Genomic DNA, 24,090 nt, shown 5'->3' with positions numbered 1-24,090 from the left:
AGGTGACCTAGTATATAAATAACTAAATATAATATGATAGACGAGTTAAGGGAAGTAGAAAGTAATAGGGTAGTTAAGAGAAAGTTAAAACTCCTGGTTAGAAAAATCTGGAAGGATTTTCTTGAGGAGTTAGAATTTGAGATGGTGTAGAATAATAAATAGTGTATAGATAAGCCAAGAAAGGAAGGAATCAAGGCAGTTAATTCCAAAACATTATCAGAGCAATATGAAGTGGGGGAAATCCATTGAGCTAAGCTGCACATGACTTAGTAACAGGCTTAGCCTCGAGTGACTTTGAGTTCTGCACAAGGCTTAACATGGAGCTGTGTGCACAGTAAGGACTCAACAAATATTTTTGTTAATTTAATTATCTCTGCATTCTTGAAAAGTATAGGCAAAGCTCAAGTTTGCATTTAAATTCATTATTTAAAGTAAAATGTTGCAGAATTTGGAACAAAGCAGAGGAGAGCTCTATTACAAACTTTGGAACATTGTAGGAAAGGTCCCACATATCCTGACCATGAGGATGAAACAGGTCAGATATGGGAAGGCATGAGACCTGGGAAGAGTAAACACAAGGTTCACTTTAGGGACCAAACCAAAGCCACACGGAGATGGGATTGCCTTCTTTGGTGATGATGCCAATGTAGGCCAGTAAGTATGACTGGAGAGATGAAGCAAACTGTGCAAGAACACAGATATGCAACATTGAGAAAGGAAGACAAATACAATACCACCTAACTTTTTATCAATGCATCTGGGTCTGAAAGCACCTATATCCTATATTTCTGCTAAATGTTACATATGGACTTGTTTACAAACTAACCTGCTCTTTATTTGATCTCTACACCTGTTTAGCCCATGCCTGTCTCTTCCTGCATTACAGTCTGCCCACTAAATATCAGTACTCTATTGTCCCTAGTGGTTAGAAAATCCTCCAGTTCAGAGATTGTGATTTACCTATTTTAGAAATTTTGAAGCAGTGTTCGCACCATGTTCTGTACTTTTTAAATCTTAGTTTCCTTATCCATAAGACAGGGATAATAGTATCTACCATTAAGAGTTGTGCAGAAGATCAAATGAGCGTGTACCCAATCACTTAAAAGCTTGTCATGCACATCTTGAGCTACTGTCATTATGGTAACAAGCACTTTCTATAAACATTTATTAAACTGAATTCAACTTTCTCTGATATGCCAGCTGTGTAGAGTCTACATTCCAAATGATATCTAACAATGTCTTCACTTATGTAAAATGTTCAGATCAAAATAAAACTTTTGTTGATTTATCACGTTTTCCTGGTACTTGTGAACTGATGAGATTGCAGCTGAGGTGATAACTGTGGACTTCGTTTTTATTTACTTCTGCCTTCATAAAAGGCTTTTTTGAACAATAAAGTATGGTTATCAAGGTTTTACAACACAGTTGACCTTGCAGGTATATCTTAGAAGCGTTATGGGTTATTTGCTAGAGGCAGATTTCAGATCTATGCCCTTAAAAACCAAGTATTTAATATTTACATTGGTAAAAGAAAAAAGAGAAGAAGGGTAAAGCAATATCCAAATGAGTCCATCAAAACAACTTTCTATAATGACTTTGCAGATCCAAGTTAGTCACACATGGTAGTGAACCAGGATGATGCAAGTACATGCCTTCGAAACAACCTTAAATTGTGTTTGTAAGGTAGTTAAATGTTAATTTGAATTCACCTAAATGATGCCTCAGCAACTTGGGCCCTTGTCTGGATAATACATGCAGAAAAGCAGAGTAGGTTCTTATGCTTTCAATACATGTGCTGTTCCAAAAACTTTAAATTTGTAGGGCTCATAGGATGATAAAAATCCAACTCAAAATAAGGCAGTGGATACTACTTATGACAACCAGTTAAGGTGAAAACTTTTGTTGTTTGGGTTATCATTAACAATCATATATCATACTCTTCTTACTGAACATAAAGATATGTGGCATTTTACTATAAGATGATATTTTGTCAATTACTTTTATGTAGGCCGTGTGTCACCTTAACAGGAAACCATGAATTCCAAAAAAAAGATAACATGATTAGGAGAAAAAAAAAAACTACAACAGAGGCAGTTGACAGAAGATATTTAATAATTACGAGTTGAAGTCAATTAAATTATGAAGGATAATTAAGAGCATTAATTATTCCTGCCATTTATTTCATAGGCATATGAAATTAATTTCAGCATTTATCCCTTACTTGTACCAGCTCACTACCTAATTTATGGCATTAAAATATGTACCATACAGAATATATGTACCACGGGGCCTGTGCAAGGAAGTATTACCTTCTTATAAATCAAACTAAACATAGCTATTCTCATCTGCATTCCAATGTGATGAAGGCCAAAAATGGCTGGGTGTAAGAGCAGTGTCCTCACGATAAAGAGAAGGCATAAGCCTATGCCTAGATAAATCGCAATAGAGCGTTCCTCCTTGTTATCCGGGTCATAGGAAGCTATGATTCTTCCCAGTAAGAGAGGCTGTACTGCTTTGGTGACTTCCTGCAGAAGTGGAAAAACAGAGAAAATTAAATTTCATTTCTTTCTCATAAAATACCCTGATAATTCCAACACAGGACTTTTCATCTTTAGAGGAGACTTAAAATGAGTTTATATAGAGGGTCATACCACATGTGAAACTCTTAGCACTATTTTCAATACCTTGGTACTTTGAAATAAGATTTGGGATTTGTTACAGCACAAGTCACCGGGAGACAAGTTTACATATGAGGTATTTTAAATTAAACAGTGAATAGTGGCTATAAAATAAAAAGTATAGTTTCTGAAATGGTTTGTTAATTAGTAACATCTACATAGCACTTAACAGTTTCTAAAGCATTTCCCTTTTTTATTTTTTATAACAACTTTCAGTATCAGAGTAGGCATTTTTTTTGTTTACTATAGAGACTTTCTTAGATACAGAGTAGGCATTATTATTTTCACATGGCAGATGAAGAAACTGAGGCCAAAGAGACCAAGTGACTGGATGTAATTTCAAACTAGAACTTTCTAAAGTGTTTTGGGCAATGGCATTATTTTCAGAATGAACTTAGCTTCTCAAGGCAACTACATAAGGCAGAAGTGACAACGGGAGGGAAGAGCACACCCGCACTAGTGGTATTTAAAATCGGCCATTTCCAATGCTAGTCCCTTCTCAGTCAGCAATAGGAATGGACTTTGGTGAAGGAGTCTGCCAGCAGCCTCAACCTCAGGCCAGATTCCAATGACTGCTGGACTCCTCAAAGGCCCGTGAGTCAGTGAGGGAGAGCAGAAGTTATGTTTTCCCAAATATACCTCATCAGGGTCCTCAATCGACTACTAAACCAAATTGTCCATCGAATTTATTACCACTTCTCCTAAATATACAAGAATAGATATGAATCCAGGGATTTTGAACCCAGGAGGTCTAATTCTTACCCATCTTGTTAAATTGACTTCAAAAGAGAAGGATGCATAATTCCCCATTTTGTTTTATAATGACCCAGTAAAATAGGGACCAGATGGTATCCCTGAAAGGAAATGATGTTATGATAATTGGTTCCATTTAAAACATATATTTCCAAGCAAGACTGCTCCCTACCCCTGGTATTGCCAAGCATTATTCTGCCTCATCCCTTAATTTGGTTGTTTTTTTTTTTTTTTTTGTCCATTTTCTACAATGTATTTTCTAAACCTCAAGTATCCAATACCTCCAGCCCCCTCATTCTCAATAGATGACCATGCTTTCTATATCAATGTCATCCCCACAAGAAATTCTAACCCCTATAGAGCTGCCATTGATTGAGTAGCTTTGTGTAGCTGCTCATTCTATGCTTTATATACAATGTTTTATTTTGAATTAACTAAGTCAACTAAGGCTCTGAATGCAAGAAAATATTCAAACTTTTAAAAAGCCTCCAAACTAATCACAAACGAAATATTATAGTTCTCTCACCTCACATAGCATGTGTTAAATGTGAGTTTAAATGATAGCAGACAGGCAGGTGTTAAAAAGAAAATTGCCAACCCAAATATTACATGTGAATAGTTTGCTAACTCGAGTGAAATATTTTTGAAAAGTAAGTACACAAATGACTGCACAGTGTATACTATGTTTGTTTTGTACTTCTATAATTACATATATGTTCATCTTTAGAATACATATCAAAGGAGAATGGTTTTTGAGGTTTTTAAATTTTATATAAATGACATCCTACTGTGCTTTTTACAACTTTTAAACTTAACACTGTGTTTTTCACATTTATCCCTATCAATACTTGTATAACCAACTCATTTATTCTAAGTGCTGCCTAATATGCCACCCTGTGAATATATCGGGTTATTTGCCCATTGCCGTACATTGAAGCAGTTATGTTGTTTTCACTCCTAAGTTACTGCAGTCAGTGAAAGAGCTGCCCTGGATGTTTCTACAAACTTCCATATGTATTTGCCAACCTTTCTCTAGATTCGAGTGTGTTTTTTTCCAAAGTAACTTTTTTAATTAGGAAAATGTACAATTAAGGTAAATCTTAGATTTAAAATTATAAATATATCTGCACTACAAACATAATTGCTCATAGTATGCTTACAGTGGCAATATTTAATCCTTAAAATTATTTGAGATCAATATTTTATCCCAGAATTGTTCTATATTATGCTGTTTTTCATAGACAAATATCAATACCATCAATTTACTTTGATTTGTTTTTCTTTCTTTTTTTTTTTTTTTTTTTTTTCTTGACTAGTGGGTTTGCACTTGGCCAAAATGCTCTCTTGAGTTGCAGTCAAGGCCACTGGATTTACATGTGCTATCTATGTTAGAAGTATCACATGTGGTCATGAAGCAGAGAGCAAGGGGCATTATTTACCATGCATACCAGATAAAGCATCATTTCTTGTTCATTGTAAGACAGTATCAGGAAAGGTATGACCCGTGAACACTGCTTATAAGGTCAATTGCTTATATCATGATTAGCATAAACACATTCACATTTCTCCCCTTTCAGAACTCATTTATCTCCTAATATATATCTATACAGACATATAATCAATACAGAGAGACTGGATAGACTATCTCAAAGAATACAGAACTACTGATAAACAATACATGGCAAAGCAAGTATGTAAATCTTTTAAAAAGTAACTTGTGTCTGTAGGATGCTAAAAAGAACCTTCTGAGAAAAAAGAGAAATATTTTAGCAACCAAGCTAAATTTTAGCACAGAATTTTTCAAGTTAGAAGTGTAAAGACTTGTATAAGATTTACTTTCTTTTGAGTAATCTGAACTAAAATCTCTTCCACTGGATCTCTCCATTATATTTTCCAGATCACAACAGACTTTTCCCTATCACAATAGGCTTATTTGTTGAATTTTTATTTAGCTGTGATTTATAACAAAACACAATTAAAATGCGTATTAATCTGAATGGAATGCCTTTTTAAAAAATTCAGAGACAGGGTCTTGTTTTGTTGCTCGGGCAACACACTACAGTCTCAAATCCATAGATCAACAGATTCTCCTGCTTTAGCCTCTCAAGTAGCTGGGACTACAGGCTCATGCCACCATGTCTGGTTTGTAATACCTATTTTATATATTGTCATTACTGAGTTAGTTGTCATCTTTCCTCAACCAAAGAGGACATAGTCATCCTTTGAACAACAGTACCTGTTTCACAAAGAACTGGTAGCATTACTCTGGAAGGGCATGTTTACAAACTAAAATGCAGTTTATTTTCAGTATGAAAAATTCTAATAATAAGACCACCTGCAAACAGCAAACCACCATAAACCTCACCACCATATGGAGCTGTTACCACTCAAGGACAAAATCAGCACTCCAAAACTCCGCCCCTTCTATAGTTTTCCCTAATCTGTTTTAAGCATCATGTTCTTTAGTATTTACAATGGAACCATTTATAGATATCACCTGATTTTTTTTTATTTGGAAAAAAACACTGGCAAGTGATACCTAGCTTAATCTATGACGTGCAATCCTTTACAAAAATTATCCCCAGAATGACTGGGAGAAACGTAGTCCCTCTATTCTTGGTACAAGAAAGCTGACTGTACTCCGTTGTTCAGAGTATTTTCACGGACACAAGAAATGTCCTGATTTGCTACCACATGAAATAGTACAAGCAAACTTAGGCTTGCATGTAAGAAGGAGGAATGTATAATTATTTGGATATTTAATAAAATAGTTTATTACTCTGTATCAGACATGAATCAAGATGGAATTCACTTAATGGGTCACTTCAATAATAGAAGAAGCCTGATATCGATGTGTAAGCCAGTGTGATGGTAAAATAAACACTGAATTCAAAACCGTGATTCCAAATTCTCATCCAGCACATTACCTACATTGGCTGTGTTACTTTAGTCACTTCCCTGCTCTGGACAGTTTTCCTCACTGATAAATTAAGAGGTGGAGAAAGCTAATTGTGATGTCGCCTCCAGTGCTAACATCTCTGATTATATGATCTGAGTCTGCAGAGTCCCATGGCAGAGGCCAAGAATTCCTTATGTAATTGTCCTAGCCCTCACCCTGCCATGACTATGGCTATTTTCTACTAAAAAGGATGAAAGTCTGAATAGTATGAGTTCAGAAGATCATCTGGGTAGAGGGGCTCAGGTTGGAAAACAGCTCAAGTGATTGCATTCCTGGTGAGAATAATTTTGTGACTCAATTTAGATCAGCCTCCCAGGGAAAATTTGGAAGCCTAAAAATATTTCCTATATCTTCTAGGAGTTGTATCTCATTTCTCATAGGATCTTCAAGATCAGAGCTTCAAAGCTATTGCAGATGAGTTTAAATTCTTTAACCATTTCTGGTTAAAAAATTATAATGCATACCTAGGATAGGGTCCAATGTTTAGAGATAGGAAACTCTGCTTTTTCTAGATATCCAAACCATGAAGGAAAGTTCAGGTGAAAAAATAGAAACCTGAACTCATGCTTGCAATTACATTAAATGAATTAATCCCAGTTTACTTTACTATAAATTACAGTTCTGATCCCAAAGCAGAGTTACTTCTAAGTAGAATGATCAGTTGGAAAAATTCTAAGGCTACAGTGTTTTCTATTGTGTGAGGTCACTTAATAAAATCGCCATTATCATTTTAACTTGTTTTAAATGTACAGTACTTTATATGTCTCTATCCTAAGAATACTATGACAGTTTAATTTTGAGAAATTAATTAACAGGATACAGAAGAACCAATGATTATCTCAATAACAAATGAAAAGGAATCTGATAAAATTTCAATATCTGTTTCTGATAAATGTTCTTAATAAACTTGAATATAAAGATATATTATTAACCTGAAAAAGGATTTCTTCCTCAAAATAACAATCAATGCCATAATTAATAAAAGTCTAGATGCATTACATTTAGAATCAGGAAAAAATGGAATACTAGCTATTACTACCATTTAACATCTTTCTAGAATTTCTAGCTAATACAACTCAACAAGAAAAATGATTGAGGTATGAATATTGGAAAGAAGAAGAAAAAGTATCATCAGCATAGAATATGATTGTGTAACAAATGTATATGAATCAAGAGTTTAATAGATAGAGGTTTAAAAAAGAACTATGTTAAAATCAATTTCTATATACCAAACATGACAACTAATTAAATGAGTATCCCATTCATAGTAACAATATAAGAAAAGATACATTGTAATAGCAATAAGATACATATCTTAAAATATACATCTCACAAAACATTATTGGGACATATTTTAAAAGTCTCAAATAAATGGAGAGACTTAAAACTTTCTAAAATGAAGAATTTAATATTGCAAAGATTACATTCCCCTCCAAATTATTTTATAAGATTAGTGCAATCTTCACCAAAATTTAAAGATTTTTTGGAAGTGAATTTTTGGCACCATAAGAGTAGGGACTGTCTGTCTCAATTTTGGCAGCAATTCTAACACCATGCACAATACCAAGCACAGAATATCCATTCAACAAATATTTGCTGAATCAATGAATATAATGATTATAAATTTCATTTGGAAGAGAATTCATCAAAAACATTTGAGGAATAAGAATAATGTGTCAGAGAGTTTGCATTACTGGATATGAAAACATAAAGCCATAATAATATGTGACAAGACAAAGAGACTAATTTATCTGGCAAGTCCAGGAACATGTCCAAGCACATGTAATACTTTAATATATTATAAAATACAGCATTTTAATTCAGTGGAGAAAGAGATCATGCAATAAATGATGGAAGAACTGGATACTCATCTTTTTGTAATTAGATTTCTACCTCATACATGCATCACAATGAATTCCAAATAGAACAGATAGTTAAATGTAAAAGATGAAATAATAAAAACATAGCTGCATGCTTACATAACATTTGGGTGGCATGGGTCTTCATAAAAGAATAATGTCAAAGCAGAAAACAAAGAAGAAGATATATAGCTTTGCCAGTAAATTTTTCAAAAATTAAAGCTTTTAATTGTAAAAACAAAACAAAACAAAACTCACTGGAAACAAAATTCAAAATTACAAGGCAATTGACAGGCTAGGGAAAATATTCTCTCATGTATCAAGAAAGAGACAAATACACCAAAATAAAAACACACAAAGAACATGAAAGGCAATTCACACACAAAAGAAGAAATATAAATGCATAATTAATATACAAAAATATTAAACTCACTAGGAACCAAAAGTAATGCAAGTGAAAATAATAATATGCTCTTTTTCATGTAGCATTTTTTAAACATTTTTTAAAATACCTATTGTTAGGACTGAATTTTCATAGTTTAGTATCAGGAAAGTAAATTAGTAGCACACCTTTTCTGGAAAGCAGTTTATTTGTATTTGTACATTTAGGCAGAGAGTCAAGAACGCCTTCTAAGAGTCAGCTTTTAAAGGCATGTGTACTGAAGGATGTTTTTATAGTATTAAAAAAATTTGAGGTAATTTAAATATTCAATGATGAGGAACTGATTAAATAAATCGTGGTACAACCATATGATTCATGAAAGTAATTAGGTGGAAAAACATCTAATGACACGGAAAGGCATTCACAACACATTAAAGGGAGAAGCAGATTAAAAGGACATTATGTAATGATGACCTCTCCCCTTTATTAAGTATAAATTTCCATGGGAAAAAGCTGGAATGATTAATATCAAATTTATCAGTAATTACCTGATTATTCTGATTATTAATCAGAAAAAAATAAAAATTTGGATAAAAATTTCACATAACTTACAATAATAAATAAAAAGAAAACATGCATACAAAAAAATGGAAGAAAGCAAACACACCTACACTCAGAACTTATCATAGGATACAGTGAATGCTGGCTTATATACTAAAGCAAAAGCTAAGATTTTGCTTTTGGCAGGGTAAAGTGAGTGTCAATTTTTTGTTTATTTTGATACAGCAGAGTCTGACAATGGTTTTTGGCTTCATACAAATTGCTAAGGAAAAGAATTTTTCCATATTCCTCAAAGAAAATAAAAACATATTCATGCTTAATCCACTGAAGAATTGTTTAAGAGATTTATTTTTAAATATTTCCTTCATTTTGCCACAACTGTTTATGGTTTTTGCAAAAATACACATATACCACACCTAGAACAGAATCTCAAAACATAAATCTACCTTTCTTTTAGATTCAATGACTAATTCAAAATGTTTTGGTTTTGGTATTTTCCTTTTAGTGCTTACTGATTTTACTAATTATTACTGGTAACATCTTCACTAGAAATCTAAGCTATATTCTCCATATTTTATAAGAAAAACCTCCTGGATTTGCTGAAATAGCAGCAATAATAGGTTTGGTTCAGATAATACAATAATGAAAGATGTGTTAAAATATTAATTTTAATTTCTAAAGTAATACTAGAATCTAGCTGTCATTTTAAAGCATTAGCAAAATATATTCTTGTGCCTTATAAAAATCAAACTGGTGCTTCAAGATTTGCTTATAGCATATATATAGAAATAACTAAATGTAAATAACAAGTATTTGTGCACTTAGGTAGAGAGTCTATTTAAAAATATAGGGACTGGACTAGGTGCAGTGTCTCATGTCTGAAATCCCAGCACTTTGGGGGGGCCAAAGCAGGGAGGATCACTTGAGCACAGGAGTTTGAGACCAGCCTGGGCAACATGATGAGACCCTGTCTCTAAAACTGAAAGGCAGAAAACAAAACAAAACAAAACAAAATAAAATATATATATATATATATATATTTGCTAACCTATTATTGCTGTTATGTATTTAAGGTTATGAAAGGTATATATATACATATGTATATATGCATATATTTTAATAATATAATAGTCTATTATATATTGTATTATAATCATATATAAATTATTATATTATTTATAGTATATATTTATTTGGAATAAATATTACTATATTATTATATATAACATGTTATATATAATTATAATATTTTATATTATATATTATAATAATAGGCTAGAGACATACATGTGACATATATATAGGTTTTATATATATATTCCTTTCATATATTTAAATTGGTGCAAAGGTAATTATGCTCTTTGCCATTACTTTCAATGGTGAAAACCACAATTACTTTTGCAGCAACTATATACAGAGCTCTACATGTATAGAGAGAGCACTTGCTATGTACCAGAATCTATTCTATGGGCTTAACGCATTTAATTCTCACAACTCTATAAAACATGTTCTATCCAGCAAAAGAAACTATCATCAGAGTGAACAGGCAACCTACAGAATGGGAGAAAATGTTTGCAATCTATCCACTTGACAAACGGCTAATATCCAGAATCTATAAGGAACTTAAACAAATTTACAGGAAAAAAAACAAACAACCCCATCAAAAAGTGGGCAAAGGATATGAACAGACACTTCTCAAAATAAGACATTTATGTGGCCAGCAAACATATGAAAATAAGCTCATCATCACAAGTCATTAGAGAAATGCAAATCAAAACCACAATGAGATACCATCTCACACCAGTTAGAATGGCGATCATTAAAAAGTCAGGAAACAACAGATGCTGGAGAGGCTGTGGAGAAATAGGAACACTTTTACACTGTTGGTTGGAGTGCAAATTAGTTTAACCATTGTGGAAGACAGTGGGGCGATTCCTCAAGGATCTAGAAGCAGAAATACCATTTGACACAGCAATCCCATTACTGGGTATATACCCAAAGGATTATTAATCATTCGACTATAAGACACATGCACATGTATGTTTATTGCACCACTGTTCCCAATAGAAAAGACTTGGAACCAACCCAAATGTCCACCAATGACAGACTGGATAAAGAAAATGTGGCACATATACACCATGGAATACTATTCAGCCATAAGAAAGAATGAGATCACCTCCTCTGCAGGGACATGAATGAAGCTGGAAACCATCATCCTCAGCAAACTAACACAGGAACAGAAAACCAAACACCATGTGTTCTCACTCGTAAAAGGGAGTTGAACATTGAGAACAGGTGGACACAAAGAGGGGAACAACATACACCAGGGCCTGTTGGGAAGTAAGGAGTGGGGGAGGGAACTTAGAAGACAGGTCAATAGGTGCAACAAACTACCATGGCACATGTATACCTATGTAACAAACCTGCATGTTCTGCACATGTATCTCGTTGGATTTTTTTTAGAAGAAGAAATTTTAAAAAATTAAACTAAACAGTTCTTTCTATGGATACCACTCTCCAATTTCCTCACCTTATATCTAGCAAAAAGGTTAACAAATCATTAAGTGACCATGCTGTGCCTGCTACAAGTAGTTCTCAACCTTGGCTGTATAATAGAATCGCTTGGGGAACATTTCAAGAATGACAGTGTCCCAGGTTTTATTCCAGACCAATTAAATTACATTTTCTGGGGTAGGGCAGAGTTGCATCATGGGAATTAAGGGGAAGATGTACAATGCAGTAGGTAGCATGAGAAAGTGCAGCTGTGTTAGAGATGGAGTTTAGGATGGGGTAAAATATTCAGGACATAGGAGATTGTGGGGAGTGCAGTGTCACTCTGGGGTTAGAGAAGCAGTTAGATAAGGGGGTGAGACAGAAAGATAAGAAAGGAATTCTACATGGCAGACATTTAGAAGATTTGCTGGAGATAGCAGTCCCTAGGTAGCCAGTCATGGGAAGAAACATACATAAATCAAAGTGCCTAAGCCACAGGCTCTCTATGCACAGAATTCCCGAGAGAACACCATCCCTTCTTCAGTGAAGTAAATAAAAATAGTTTACCCCCACATATATTTCTTTTTTTTTTTTTTTGAGACGGAGTCTCGCTCTGTGGCCCAGGCTGGAGTGCAGTGGCCAGATCTCAGCTCACTGCAAGCTCTGCCTCCCGAGTTCACGCCATTCTCCTACCTCAGCCTCCCCAGTAGCTGGGACTACAGGCGCCCGCCACCTCGCCCGGCTAGTTTTTTGTATTTTTAGTAGAGACGGGGTTTCACCGTGTTAGCCAGGATGGTCTCGATCTCCTGACCTCGTGATCCGCCCGTCTCGGCCTCCCAAAGTGCTGGGATTACAGGCTTGAGCCACCGCGCCCGGCCCCCACATATATTTCATTCACATATTTTGAAATGGTTGCCAGAGGCCCAGCGGATAGAAGTGGTTCTGCAAAGCTGTATTTTGTGGGAGAAATTTGCATCTATAGAAAATGTGTTAGTGCAGCCAGGCTCTCCCTTTCTAGGCCTTTTTTTTTTTTTTTTTAAATCTAGGAGAGATTAACTGAGAGTCTGACACCTGCCAAGGTCTGAAAAGAAACATTTACCATCTATTTTCTCTGTGGGCTGCCAAGGATTTATCTATAAAACAAGACCCCCTTTGCTACCCAAGCCTCTTCCTTTCTCCCTCTCATAACCTGTCTTGCCACTGAAACCTGTTTTATAAAGATTCAAGACCCCATTCTTTCTGTAACCTCAAGATGGTATACAAGCTTCTGTACTGCATTATGAGGGTGGGTCTTCATCCTGAAGGCTCCCATGTATACACATCAAATATATTTGTGTGCCTTTCCTCTTATCAATCTGCCTCCTGTCAGTAATTTTTCAGCAAACCTTTAGGGGGCCAAAGACCTTGGTCCCCACATTAGCAGTAGGTTTGTATTCAAATGCCTATCCAATGTTTTTATCCAAACATAAGGGACAGAGATCCTCCTTTGCCATATAGACTGTAGTCTGCAACATGAGTACCAGGACTTCTCCTTTACGTCCTTTAATTTTGTGAAGTTTAATGAAAAAAGGTAGTCTGACCTAGGCTGCACTGCACTGACATATGCCTCAATTTGTTGGTAGAAACATGCCCAGAGTTACTTAGAAATCAAGAATATTTTTGAATGAACGCTTGTGAATTTCCTATCATCATAAATGCCTTGTGATAATCATATTCTCTCAGCAATCTGCTTACAGAGCTCCCTCTACTTGACTTCCCTCAGACCATCCTTGATTGACTCTCACATTCAGGATTTCAGCAGCCAGTTTCTCTTCCATGCTAGGAGTCTTTTTTTTTTTTTTCTTTTTTTTCTTTTTGAGATGGAGTCTCGCTCTGCCGCCCAGGCTGGAGTGCAGTGGCACAATCTCAGCTCACTGCAAGCTCCACCTCCGCCTTGCAGGTTAAAGCTGTTCTCCTGCCTCAGCCTCCAGAGTAGCTGGTGCCCACCACCATGCCTGGCTAATTTTTGTATTTTTAGTATAGACGGGGTTTCTCCTTATTGGCCAGTCTGATCTCAAACTCCTGACCTTGTGATTTGCCCGCCTCAGGATCCCAAAGCGCTGGGATTACACAGGTGAGCCACCGCGCCCGGCCTTGCTGGGAGTCTTAAGCAAACTATCACAAGAAGAGAAAACCAAACACCGCATGTTCTCACTCATAGGTGGGAACTGAACAATGAGCTCACTTGGACTCGGGAAGGGGAACATCACACATTGGGGCCTATCATGGGGAGGGGGGAGGGGGGAGGGATTGCATTGGGGAGTTATACCTGATATAAATGATGAATTGATGGGTGCTGACGAGTTGATGGGTGCAGCACACCAACATGGCACATGTATACATATGTAACAAACCTGCACGTTATGCACATGTACCCTAGAACTTAAAGTATAATAAAAAAAAAAAAAAAAAAGAGAATAAAGCGATTTGCAGAACATAAAAAAAAAAAAATGTTAAAGACAATGTTGCATCTATCTGGCTGCTAAGTCAGACGCAGAAAAAACAACTGCATAGTTAATGGTGAGAAGTTATAGCTAATAATATTTAAAATTGTATACAGCAGTACTTCAGAACGATTAGCTCCTTCATGATGGCATTTCCTTTTTTTTAACCTTTCACAGTTAACAGCAAATTTTATACTGCTTTTCTCTATCAGTCCTGAAACCAACCAAATATTTTTATGCCACAACTGTCATTGTTTAGAGGGACTAAGAATGTGTAGACATTCTTAAAGTATGACCATCTATTTCTAAAAGAAGTGTTATAGCAGTTTCAAGAATCCCTGGCTCATTTATCCTTGCTCAGTGAAAGAAAAGAAGAAATACCCATAAAGAATACCATAAATAGGAAGGCACTGATGTAAGTTATGTAAAAGGATGGAGAAAATGTACAGAAATACTATAATGGCTAAATTTTCTCCCCCTCTTTTATTTTTATAGGAGATGAAAAGAATTAAATCAAGAGATCAGATACCCTGAAAAAAAACTGCACTAATCTAAATGGCCACTATGGCTATCTAAATTATTTAAGACCTAACAATTTGCAAATTTTTCACTATTTAAAACTGCATGGTGTCAGCGTGGCTTTTTCTCTATGACAAGGGTGAAAAACCTGCAGCCTCATCACACTTGTGCCATTCCCAATATAAATATTATTCTCTCTGCCTTCTCACTATACACATTTCATCTGCTTCTTCCCCCTGGATCCTTTACTCACCAACATTCCATTGGTTATCAGTAGGAGTTGAGATGGTGGAAACATGCTCTCCCCTTCAAACGTGCTGCTAGTTCCAGAGCTGTAGCCTCGGGCTCAGAAGTACCTCTCCACTCACCCCCGTGCATGGACAACTAATACACCATGAAGGGCTTTTAAGATCTCCTTTGCTGGGATATTTTTAATCTTGAGAAGTTTAAGAACAATTTAATCTTTCTCCATACCTACTTCATTCTCCTATCGCTTATTTTTGTCTATAGGTTTGGCACTTAGCATGACTGGTTCTTGGGTGGACTTCATACAGTTCCTCCTCTGGGTATAAGTAACTGAGAAGATCTCGTTGATTCCTGCCCTGCTACCTGTTGTGAACTTTCTTCAGATTTGCCCCTGAAGTGACCCTGGAAGAATCCTTAGCCTTCAAGCTCTGTAGCCTGTGTCTCCTGAGAAGATGTAGAGAAGCTCAGCAGAACCAAGGCTGGTTACTAGAGTCACCATTCTGTTGAGTACCTAAGTGCAAGCATTATAATTATAATCATATATTAATAGCAATCATAATCTGATATGGTGAAAGGGTCAAAGGCTTTGGAGCTAAAGAAACTGGGATATTTCTCAAATTTGCCATATGTGTAAGTTTGGGAAAGTTACTTAATTTTCCTTACGCTCAACTTCCTATTATATAAATTAGAGATAATTTTTGCTCCATGGAGTTACTAGGAAAATTAAATAAAATAATCTGCATAAAGAGCTTCATATTGAACTGGAACAGATTAGGTACTCAATAAATATTAAACTGTTCTATATCATGTTTATTTTTTGGCATACACCAGACCAAAAAAAATTCTATAGACATGTCCATGTGTCATACAAACTTTGACATTTAGGTTTTTGCTCACATGAAACTGTGTTGGTGGGATCTAGAGAAATAAATTATTTTACAAGCCAAGCAGAGAATAGAAAGGGACCTTCTAGTTAGACCCCTCTTCTAGCTTCTACTCAGTAGTACTTATGTTAATCAATAGAAGCAGTATGCAACGGAGAACACGACAGGGAGAAATTTTGAGTTTCACTGAAATCTTGGCCATGATGTAACAATTACTTGAAATATCATTCACTTCAATCCAACAATCATTTATTAAAAATGTTAAATACTTACATGATTTATATGATAGGATCAGAGTGAACTATACTCCATACCCTGATTCAAAGCAACCAGCAAAACTTATTTTCTAAAAATTACATCAAATAGAATCAGAAGCTGTGAATAAAATTGTTTCTCAAAGCTCTGGGTGGTGCTGTGATTGAGAAAAATCATCTCAAAGGTAACTTAAAAGACATTTAATTCTCCATCTACCTCATTTAAATTTGCTAATAAAATACTTTTTATCCCCAATTTCCCACATGATTTCAGATTTCCATAAGAATATATATTATGGATCTATTATTTCAAAAGTCAGAAAAATTTATTCTAGGAAATTATCAAGAGCATTAGAGAACATTCTGGACCTAAGTGTAGTTATTTTTGTTAAGATAAGTTTTAAGTGCATTTTTCATGGAGGTATATGAACTGAAACTTTTTAAGCAATGTAACACAAATGGCATTTCTTTGGGAGACACTGTAGCACTGCTTAACTCCCTGAGGCATAAAGACCAATATAAACACAAAGCAATTCATATGGTAAGTAAATACCCCAAAGCAAATATTGTACACAGCCTTAACAAGAAGATTAAACAAGTCTTGAACCTGTCACCTTTTATAGGTTACAACCAAGGATTCAAATAATGCTTTCATGATGTAGAAAATAATAAATCAGAGTCACATTGGATAGCAGCTGGGGAACATACAAGGCACTTAAACACCGCAAAGCCTGGATTTTCAGGTGTGCAACTCTTCACACTGATCAGATGTAAGATATTAAGAAAATAAATTGCAAGAGAAATTTGCTGCTATACTTTAAATTTTTAGTATTTTTCTTTGAAACAATTCAGCATGCAGATATGACTTCAAAATATTACAATCATATATATAATTAGCTGCATTTGACCTAATTCTGCTGACATTGTCTCCTGACATTCTCCTGTTGAATACAGCAAAACAAAGGCACCAGTAACCTCATGTACCAGTAAGATAATGTGATTTGGAATTGTAACAGAAAATAATTTTTAAGCAACCAATTTATTTTGCTGAGACCATTGAGAGTGTAAATTGCCACCTGTGTTCCAGGACATTTTAGTTCCAAAGGATTTTTACTCATCCTCACTAGAGTATTAGGTGCTTCCTTAGTGTTTAGAGTTGGATTCATCCTTTATATTTTTACACTTATTAACCAGATTTCCTAGTCTTTTAATAATCACAAAAATGAATATAGTTATATGATACATAATGAATGTACAAATGAGATCCTTACCCCTAAATATAACAAGATTCCATAGAACATAAATCTCCAGAAAAAGCATCGCCGAAGGGCATTAATGAGTTTGGGATTTTTCTTTGAAGCCAGCTCTCTATCCCATTCTCTGCAAAAGAGTAAAAGGTGGGACCAATAAGTTGCATGTGCAAATATTTCAGTTGTCCTGTTTCCCTTAACATAGTTTGATTCACACAAGTATATCCAAGGAGATTAACCCAAGGATTTATAGAGACAAAACCTCATGGAGACCCACCAGCACCAAACACTCAGCCAGATATTTGGCAGAATTCAATGCTCTGCCTTGTATCACTGTGCAGGGAATTGATTTCATGAAAAGGCCACATTGTATGTGTTAAAGAAAAGTGTTGGGCTTCTAAAGAACAATGAAAAGGGTGGACAAATAAAGTAAGGCTTTTACAAATAGCCATTGCTGTGCTTAGAACAAGGGAGAAAAAATAAACACATAAATATTCTACATTTTTCCCTTACAACTTGATCTTTATCTGTTTAGAACTGTGGCAGATTTTACAAGATTTCACTGACAAATCAAAAACAAGTTAAAATGTCAGGTAGCTTTTTCTGTGATTTAACATGAGAAAAATCTGTTAGACTTTGTTTTTAAAAGTAGAGGCATAAAATATCATTAAACTTCATTTTCAACTACTAAAGTCATTTATTAGAGTAAAAGTCTTTGAATAATGAGAACACGATCAAATTATATATTTTCTATTACCGTAAGAATAGACATTAAATAGTCTGAAAACTGGCTGAAATCTAGCAAACTTTGTTTTCTTTTAAATATTATATGAACACCAGTTGATTGTATTTATTAAGTTATTGCCACTGACTTCTGTTAATAAAAGCCTTTTTTTCTCTTCACAAAGGAATAAAATATCTGTAAAAATTATCATCTTAATTTTCAAACTGTACAGAGATGAAAAATTTCATGAACCACAAGCAAGAACTAGATAAACAATTAGATAAAGGCTTTACATTTCATCAATGGTTATTCCCATTACTATCAAGTTACCATAAATAAACTTAGCTCTAAATCACTCTAAAGGAGTAGGCTAGGGCAGTGGCTCACGCCACTAATCCCAACACTTTGAGAGGCCAAGGGGGGGCAGATCACTTGAGGTCAGGAGTTCAAGATCAGCCTGGCCAACAAAGTAAAACCCTGTCTACAAAAATTAGCCGGGCATGGTGGTGCATGCCTGTAGTCCCAGCTACTTGGGAGGCTGAGGGAGGAGATTTGCTTGAACCCAGGAGGTGGAGGTTGCAGTGAGCTGAGATCACACCACTACACTCCAGCTTGGGCAACAGGGCGAGACTATCTCAAAAACAAACAACACAAATAAACAAAAAACATAAAGGAGTAATATACAGCTGAGATTTGAAGACAAGCTTGGCAATCTCTGAGCATGGATCTTGGCATCCCCCAGAAGCTCGCTAATGAGAGCCTTTCTATAAAGCCTAATTACCTTTTCCCATCTATTTACCTCCTCACACTCTTCTCCACCTTTCTCTCACAAACAGAGCTAACCTCCCATCCATAACATTTGGTTACTCAGAGTAAGAAGCTAAATATGGAGCAGACTCACCTTCTCCATCAAAGGAGAAATGGATCAGATGGGAAAGCCAAGGAAGGGGTGTGTGCATAAACCAACAAAATGGGTTCAATGTGAAAAAGTGGTCCACACTGAAGTTATGTAGAAAGGTATCATTATATTTCATAAGAGGTCTCTAGTGACCCTGGGCAATGTAGTTTTAGGAACATGGTGGAAACCATACTTCAGGAGCTGAGATACAAATGAAAGAGAAGTAGAGAGACCAGGAGAGCAGAGAATATTAGCTATGAAAGAAAAAAAGAGAATGAGGTAGTTACCTGAGGAGAAGGCAAAGTTGGAGAATTTCTTTAATGGGTGAAACTTGAACAACTTGGTGCCACAAATTGTTAGCACCAAGAGTAGGTGGTGTGGTTCTAGTAGTACCACATACCAGGCCCAAATCAGAAGGGAAGAAGCTTTATTCTTATAAAGTTCATATCCTGACTACAATCTTGGAATGGATATGTGGTCTGCACACTGCAGTTATGTAGAGGATTCAATCCATGGTCACAAAATTGAGCCAGATGGGTTAATGTTCTTCAACCATCTGGCAACCACTGGAGGGCCATGGTCACAAGGCAGTTATGAAATGTGAAGCCAGGGTCACTTTCCCAAGGGTGCAGAGGTACAAAGTACCAAAAATGGCATGTCACTCTTCCAAAATATTTCAATAAATTTCAAATACCAATTTTATAAGAAAAGAAGTAACAGGGTGAAGAGATACAAAAACAAAACAAAAATAATAGAATGTATGGGTTTGTACTGGCACAGCATTGTTGAATTGAAGTAAAATAAGTATATTTTTTAAATTGAATCAACATGGAGGATACAGTGAAAACTGAAGAGAGAAAAATGTTAAGCCACATAATTCTGCAGATTCAGATTCATGTCCTCTATCTGGCCATAAATACAAACGTATCTGCAGTACATATTTTTCAGTTAACCCAGCCCTACTCTGAATAATCATTCCCTCAGCATTCAATTAAAATTTAGATATTCAAAGCCAGGCATGGTGGCTCACACCTATAATCCCAGCATTTTGGGAGGCCGAGGTGGGAGATCACTTGAGGTCACGAGTTCAAGACCAGACTAGCCAACATGGCAAAACCCCACCTCTACTAAAATACAAAAATTAGCCAGGCATTGTGGCAGGTGCCTGTAAACCCAGCAACTCAAGAGGCTGAGGCAGGAGAATCACTTGAACCCGGGAGGTGGAGGTTGCAGTGAGCCGAAATCGTACCATTGCACTGCAGCCTGGGCAACAGAGCGAGACTCTGTCTCAACAACAAAAACTTAGATATTCAATATCCATTATATTATTTTGAACTTGTCAATATACCTGCAATGGATTATGTTTTATATATTATCTCTCCAGCAATGCTACAGGTTTCTGTGTTAACGCTAGCCATTTCACCTTCAATCATGGATTCATTCGACAAATACTTATTGAGTATATACCATATGCCAGGTCCTATTCTAGACACTTGGGGATACATCACAAACAAAAGAGATCAAACCCAATAAAAAATAAAAAACAAAACAAAGTATCCCTACCTCATGGCACTTGCACACACCAAGTGTTCATTAATAGAAGCTGGCCCTTGATCTTAGAAGTGTGAATCTGCTACTCCTACTAGCTTAATTCTTTGAATAAAAATCAATAAAAATAAAGTTTAGTATCTTACTTTGTCTTCAAAATGCCAAAAAAAAGAAATGAATTTAATTAAAAGAAACAAATTGCAAGTCAACTCAATGTTTTTACTTGGTACAACAATTTATTAGCTATGTCTTACCTTTCATCCCTACTCACTCTCCCTTTACATGGCATCAAGCCTGTGCTATTGGCACAAGACTCAGCCTAGCTCATTTTAGACTATCAGTGGCCCAAGGGGTAAGCATTGTGACTCAAGAGTCTCTGGGATTTTTCACATTTAGCCAAGGACAAAGGGCTCCTTCTTTCAAGGTCCTTAAAGATAGGAGCGAAGAGTTCTAACCGAGGATCCACTTTATGTAGAAAGCTGGTACGGTCTGAGAAAATAAAACCAGCATAAGGCAAATGCCACCAGGTGGCATTTGAGCCCTTGGTCCCATTGAGTTCCTAAGGCCAGTTCTCTACCTAGGTCTTCACATAGTTCAGGCTTCATGAGCCAATAAACTCCTTCTTTTTATTTACTTAAGCTAGTTAATTGGGTTTCTGTCACTGGCAATCAAAAGGGTCTTAACCTTTTGATTGGAAAGGAAATTGAGAAATTCTTTATGGTGGGGACTACCATTCCTAGAGAGCAAGGCAATACAGACCTCAGCTGGAATCATGGTTCCATCATTCACTAACTGGCAAGGCATACCATCTCTCTGAGCCTCAGTTTGCTTTTCTATAAAATGGAGATAATCATGCTCTCCACTCAGAGTGGCTGAGAGAAGATATTCTACCTGGCATGTAATAGGTACTCAAAAATACACAATTCTTTACATTTGTTCAATAGCCAGTAGTCATTAGCTTAAGACTTCCCAGGGAGTACATTTGTATTCAAATACAAAGATTTTGAAAGCAAATATACACAATTTACTTCATAATGGTGTTACTTTAGTTTTCACAAAATCCATCTCATGGTCTCTAATGAGATACATTATCTGAAATCGCATGTGTATTTTCCAGGAAAAAAAAAATCATTTCTCAGGAAACTGATTATTTTTCTTTTATAATTTTATTGTTTAAAGATGAGATGGTCCTTTTTTTTTTTTTTTAGAGAGAGAGAGGGTCTTGCTCTGTCACCCAGGCTGAAGTGGCACAATCATAGCTCACTGCAACCTCGAACTTCTGGGCTCAAGTAATCCTCCTGCTTCAGCCTCCTGAGTAGCTGGGAATACAAGCGTGCACTACCATTCCCAGCTAACTTTTTTATTTTGTGTAGAGATAAGATCTTGCTGTGTTGCCCAGGCTGGTCTCAAACTCCTGGTCTCAAGCAATCCTCTCATCTTGGCCTCCCAAGTAGTTGGGATTGCAGGCATTAGTCAGTAACGGCTCCTATTTTTAAATATAAGAATTAAACCTACAATACGTTTCAATATGCTTGCTTTCTGTTCTCTAAATAATTAATAATATGAATTTTTCTCTTCAACTAAACAATGTACATGAATATACCTTTCCAATTTTTCAGATAGATAGTCAGCAGAATCAGCAGAAGGGATTTGGTATATATCTGACGATTCCAGGCGCTGTCTGTATCCTTTCCTCAAAATTGGTCTGGTCCAGCTAAAATAAAGAGAGAAGGAACAGATATTCACTTGATTTGGTCTCCAATACAGATTTAGAATCTGATACCATTCAAATTTTCTGGCATGTGAAAAATTATGTACACGTAAATATGAGAATAAAATAAGTCAATTTCTGTAAATACCAGGCTTCATTTCTTACAGGGTACACCTGTATAAAACATCAATATCTCTGAACTAACATGACTGACACTTTGTCAAAGGGATTGGGAATAATGGTATGGCTTTTCTCAGGGGAAAAAAACAAATTGCTAAACATTCCATATTTAAATGATTCTTTAAAAAATAACTGCCCCCAAATAATCATATACTAGCAGTTTATACCAAATTGCTGAGGTCCAGCCTCTTCCATTTCAAATATAAAATGAACTCTAAATAAGACAGGCACTTAATCAACACTTAATCAAAAGCCTTATATAATTTTGTTACTATAACACAGCATACTCACTAATGAGCTATTCGTTGAAGGAACTGACTATAGCCAGAGAGTTAGTGACTAGTTTCTATCAATTTGTTGACTTAATTATCATGTCTGAATCATTACTTGAAGGTAGGATCATAACTTTCTTATGTTTTGTCTCGTCACTCCATAGCAGCTACACTCATCTGCCCTCTAGGCATCAATAAATAATAATTTATAATGGAAATGAGTAAAGTTGGCATGGGAAATCACTATGCAGGATACTCTAGTGATTTTTCAAAAGTATTGTTTCTAACTATTAAGGATAAGGCTGAACAATCTTCATAAAGATAGGAAAATCTAGAAAGAAGAAAATGGAAGAGGAGGCAGAAGAGGGATTGTGAAATCAATCATGTACAAAGAGAAATTTCTAATTAAAATTGAGAGCATGAGAGCTTTCTCAGGTAAAATTTTGTGTATTTATTAAAGAAAGGAATTGAACTGGGATTTAGTGAGTCCCAAACCTATGCTTTTTCCCTCACTTTCTTTTCTCTGGAGAATTCTAAAATTTGGTGTCATTCAGACCTTATTTGGTAATGTATCAAAAGCACCAAAAATCAAAAGGGAGTGCTTTAGCAATATCTGAGAAGCAAGATAAATTCATAATAGAAAAAATATTCTAGCAAAGCCATTCAGAACAAAAAGAGAAAGGGCTATGCCAAATGCAAACATTTTGACACTGTTCTGGGGCAAAACCTTGCAGGTGGCCCTCATGTCCAACCTCATTGCTCCCACCCTAAGGGTCCAGGTCCTTCTTTATACTTCCTTGGTCTGGAACTTCTTCAGTAGGTGCCTGCCCTGGGTTCCTGATATCTCTACAACTTGTCCTTCATTAAAACTTAACTGAATTAGGGCTCTAAGGTCAAGTAACTTCATCAATTATTCCTTACAAAGCTATTAATGAGTGATTATGGTTTACTATGGCATTTTTTTCCATTAATTTGCAATATCTGCATTTTAACAAGAGCTGTCTTTAACAAAGAGTGATAATTAGGTTTAGTCTTCATTGCCCAGTTTGATTCATTTGTAATTTTTCCTGGAGAGCAATAATGAAAATACTTGAGGCCAGTATGAATACAGCAGGAAAATGCATGCTATGATCATGCAGGGTCTTCAGTGGGCATCGTCTGAGAAAGTGATGGCACACCCACTTGGTGCATACCATCCCAGTATCTAACATAAAGAACAGAAGGAAAGTCAAACATATAGGTGGCAGTTAGGCTGTAAAAAAATCTGGGACAGCAATTTACGATATAATTTAGATTATGAGTCCTTGTAAACTAAAATCAAGAAGTGAAAAGGTGAAGTAAGTGTTTACTACTAATAAAAAACTGCGTATTTAGCGCTTTCCAAAGTGCCTTCATAAACATGAGCAGGTTGTGGTTTTCTTTTGAAAATCTTCTTA

General features: G+C 35.7%; 1 protein-coding gene across 1 annotated transcript in view; it reads right to left on the bottom strand.

Annotated features, from left to right (window-relative positions):
* CFTR (CF transmembrane conductance regulator) overlaps nucleotides 1-24,090 on the bottom strand; it is a 177,245-nt gene that overhangs the window by 132,720 nt on the left and 20,435 nt on the right. The window contains exons 2-4 of the mRNA XM_023228189.2: nucleotides 22,095-22,205; nucleotides 17,343-17,451; nucleotides 2,310-2,525 (exon numbers count right to left, since the gene is read on the bottom strand). Coding sequence (XP_023083957.1) covers nucleotides 2,310-2,525; nucleotides 17,343-17,451; nucleotides 22,095-22,205 — 436 coding nt within the window. The remainder of the gene's footprint in view (nucleotides 1-2,309; nucleotides 2,526-17,342; nucleotides 17,452-22,094; nucleotides 22,206-24,090) is intronic.

The sequence above is a fragment of the Piliocolobus tephrosceles genome, chromosome 8, assembly GCF_002776525.5.
Source record: "Piliocolobus tephrosceles isolate RC106 chromosome 8, ASM277652v3, whole genome shotgun sequence".
Classification (NCBI taxonomy): Eukaryota; Metazoa; Chordata; class Mammalia; order Primates; family Cercopithecidae; genus Piliocolobus; species Piliocolobus tephrosceles.
This window is presented reverse-complemented; position numbering and strand designations above follow the sequence as displayed.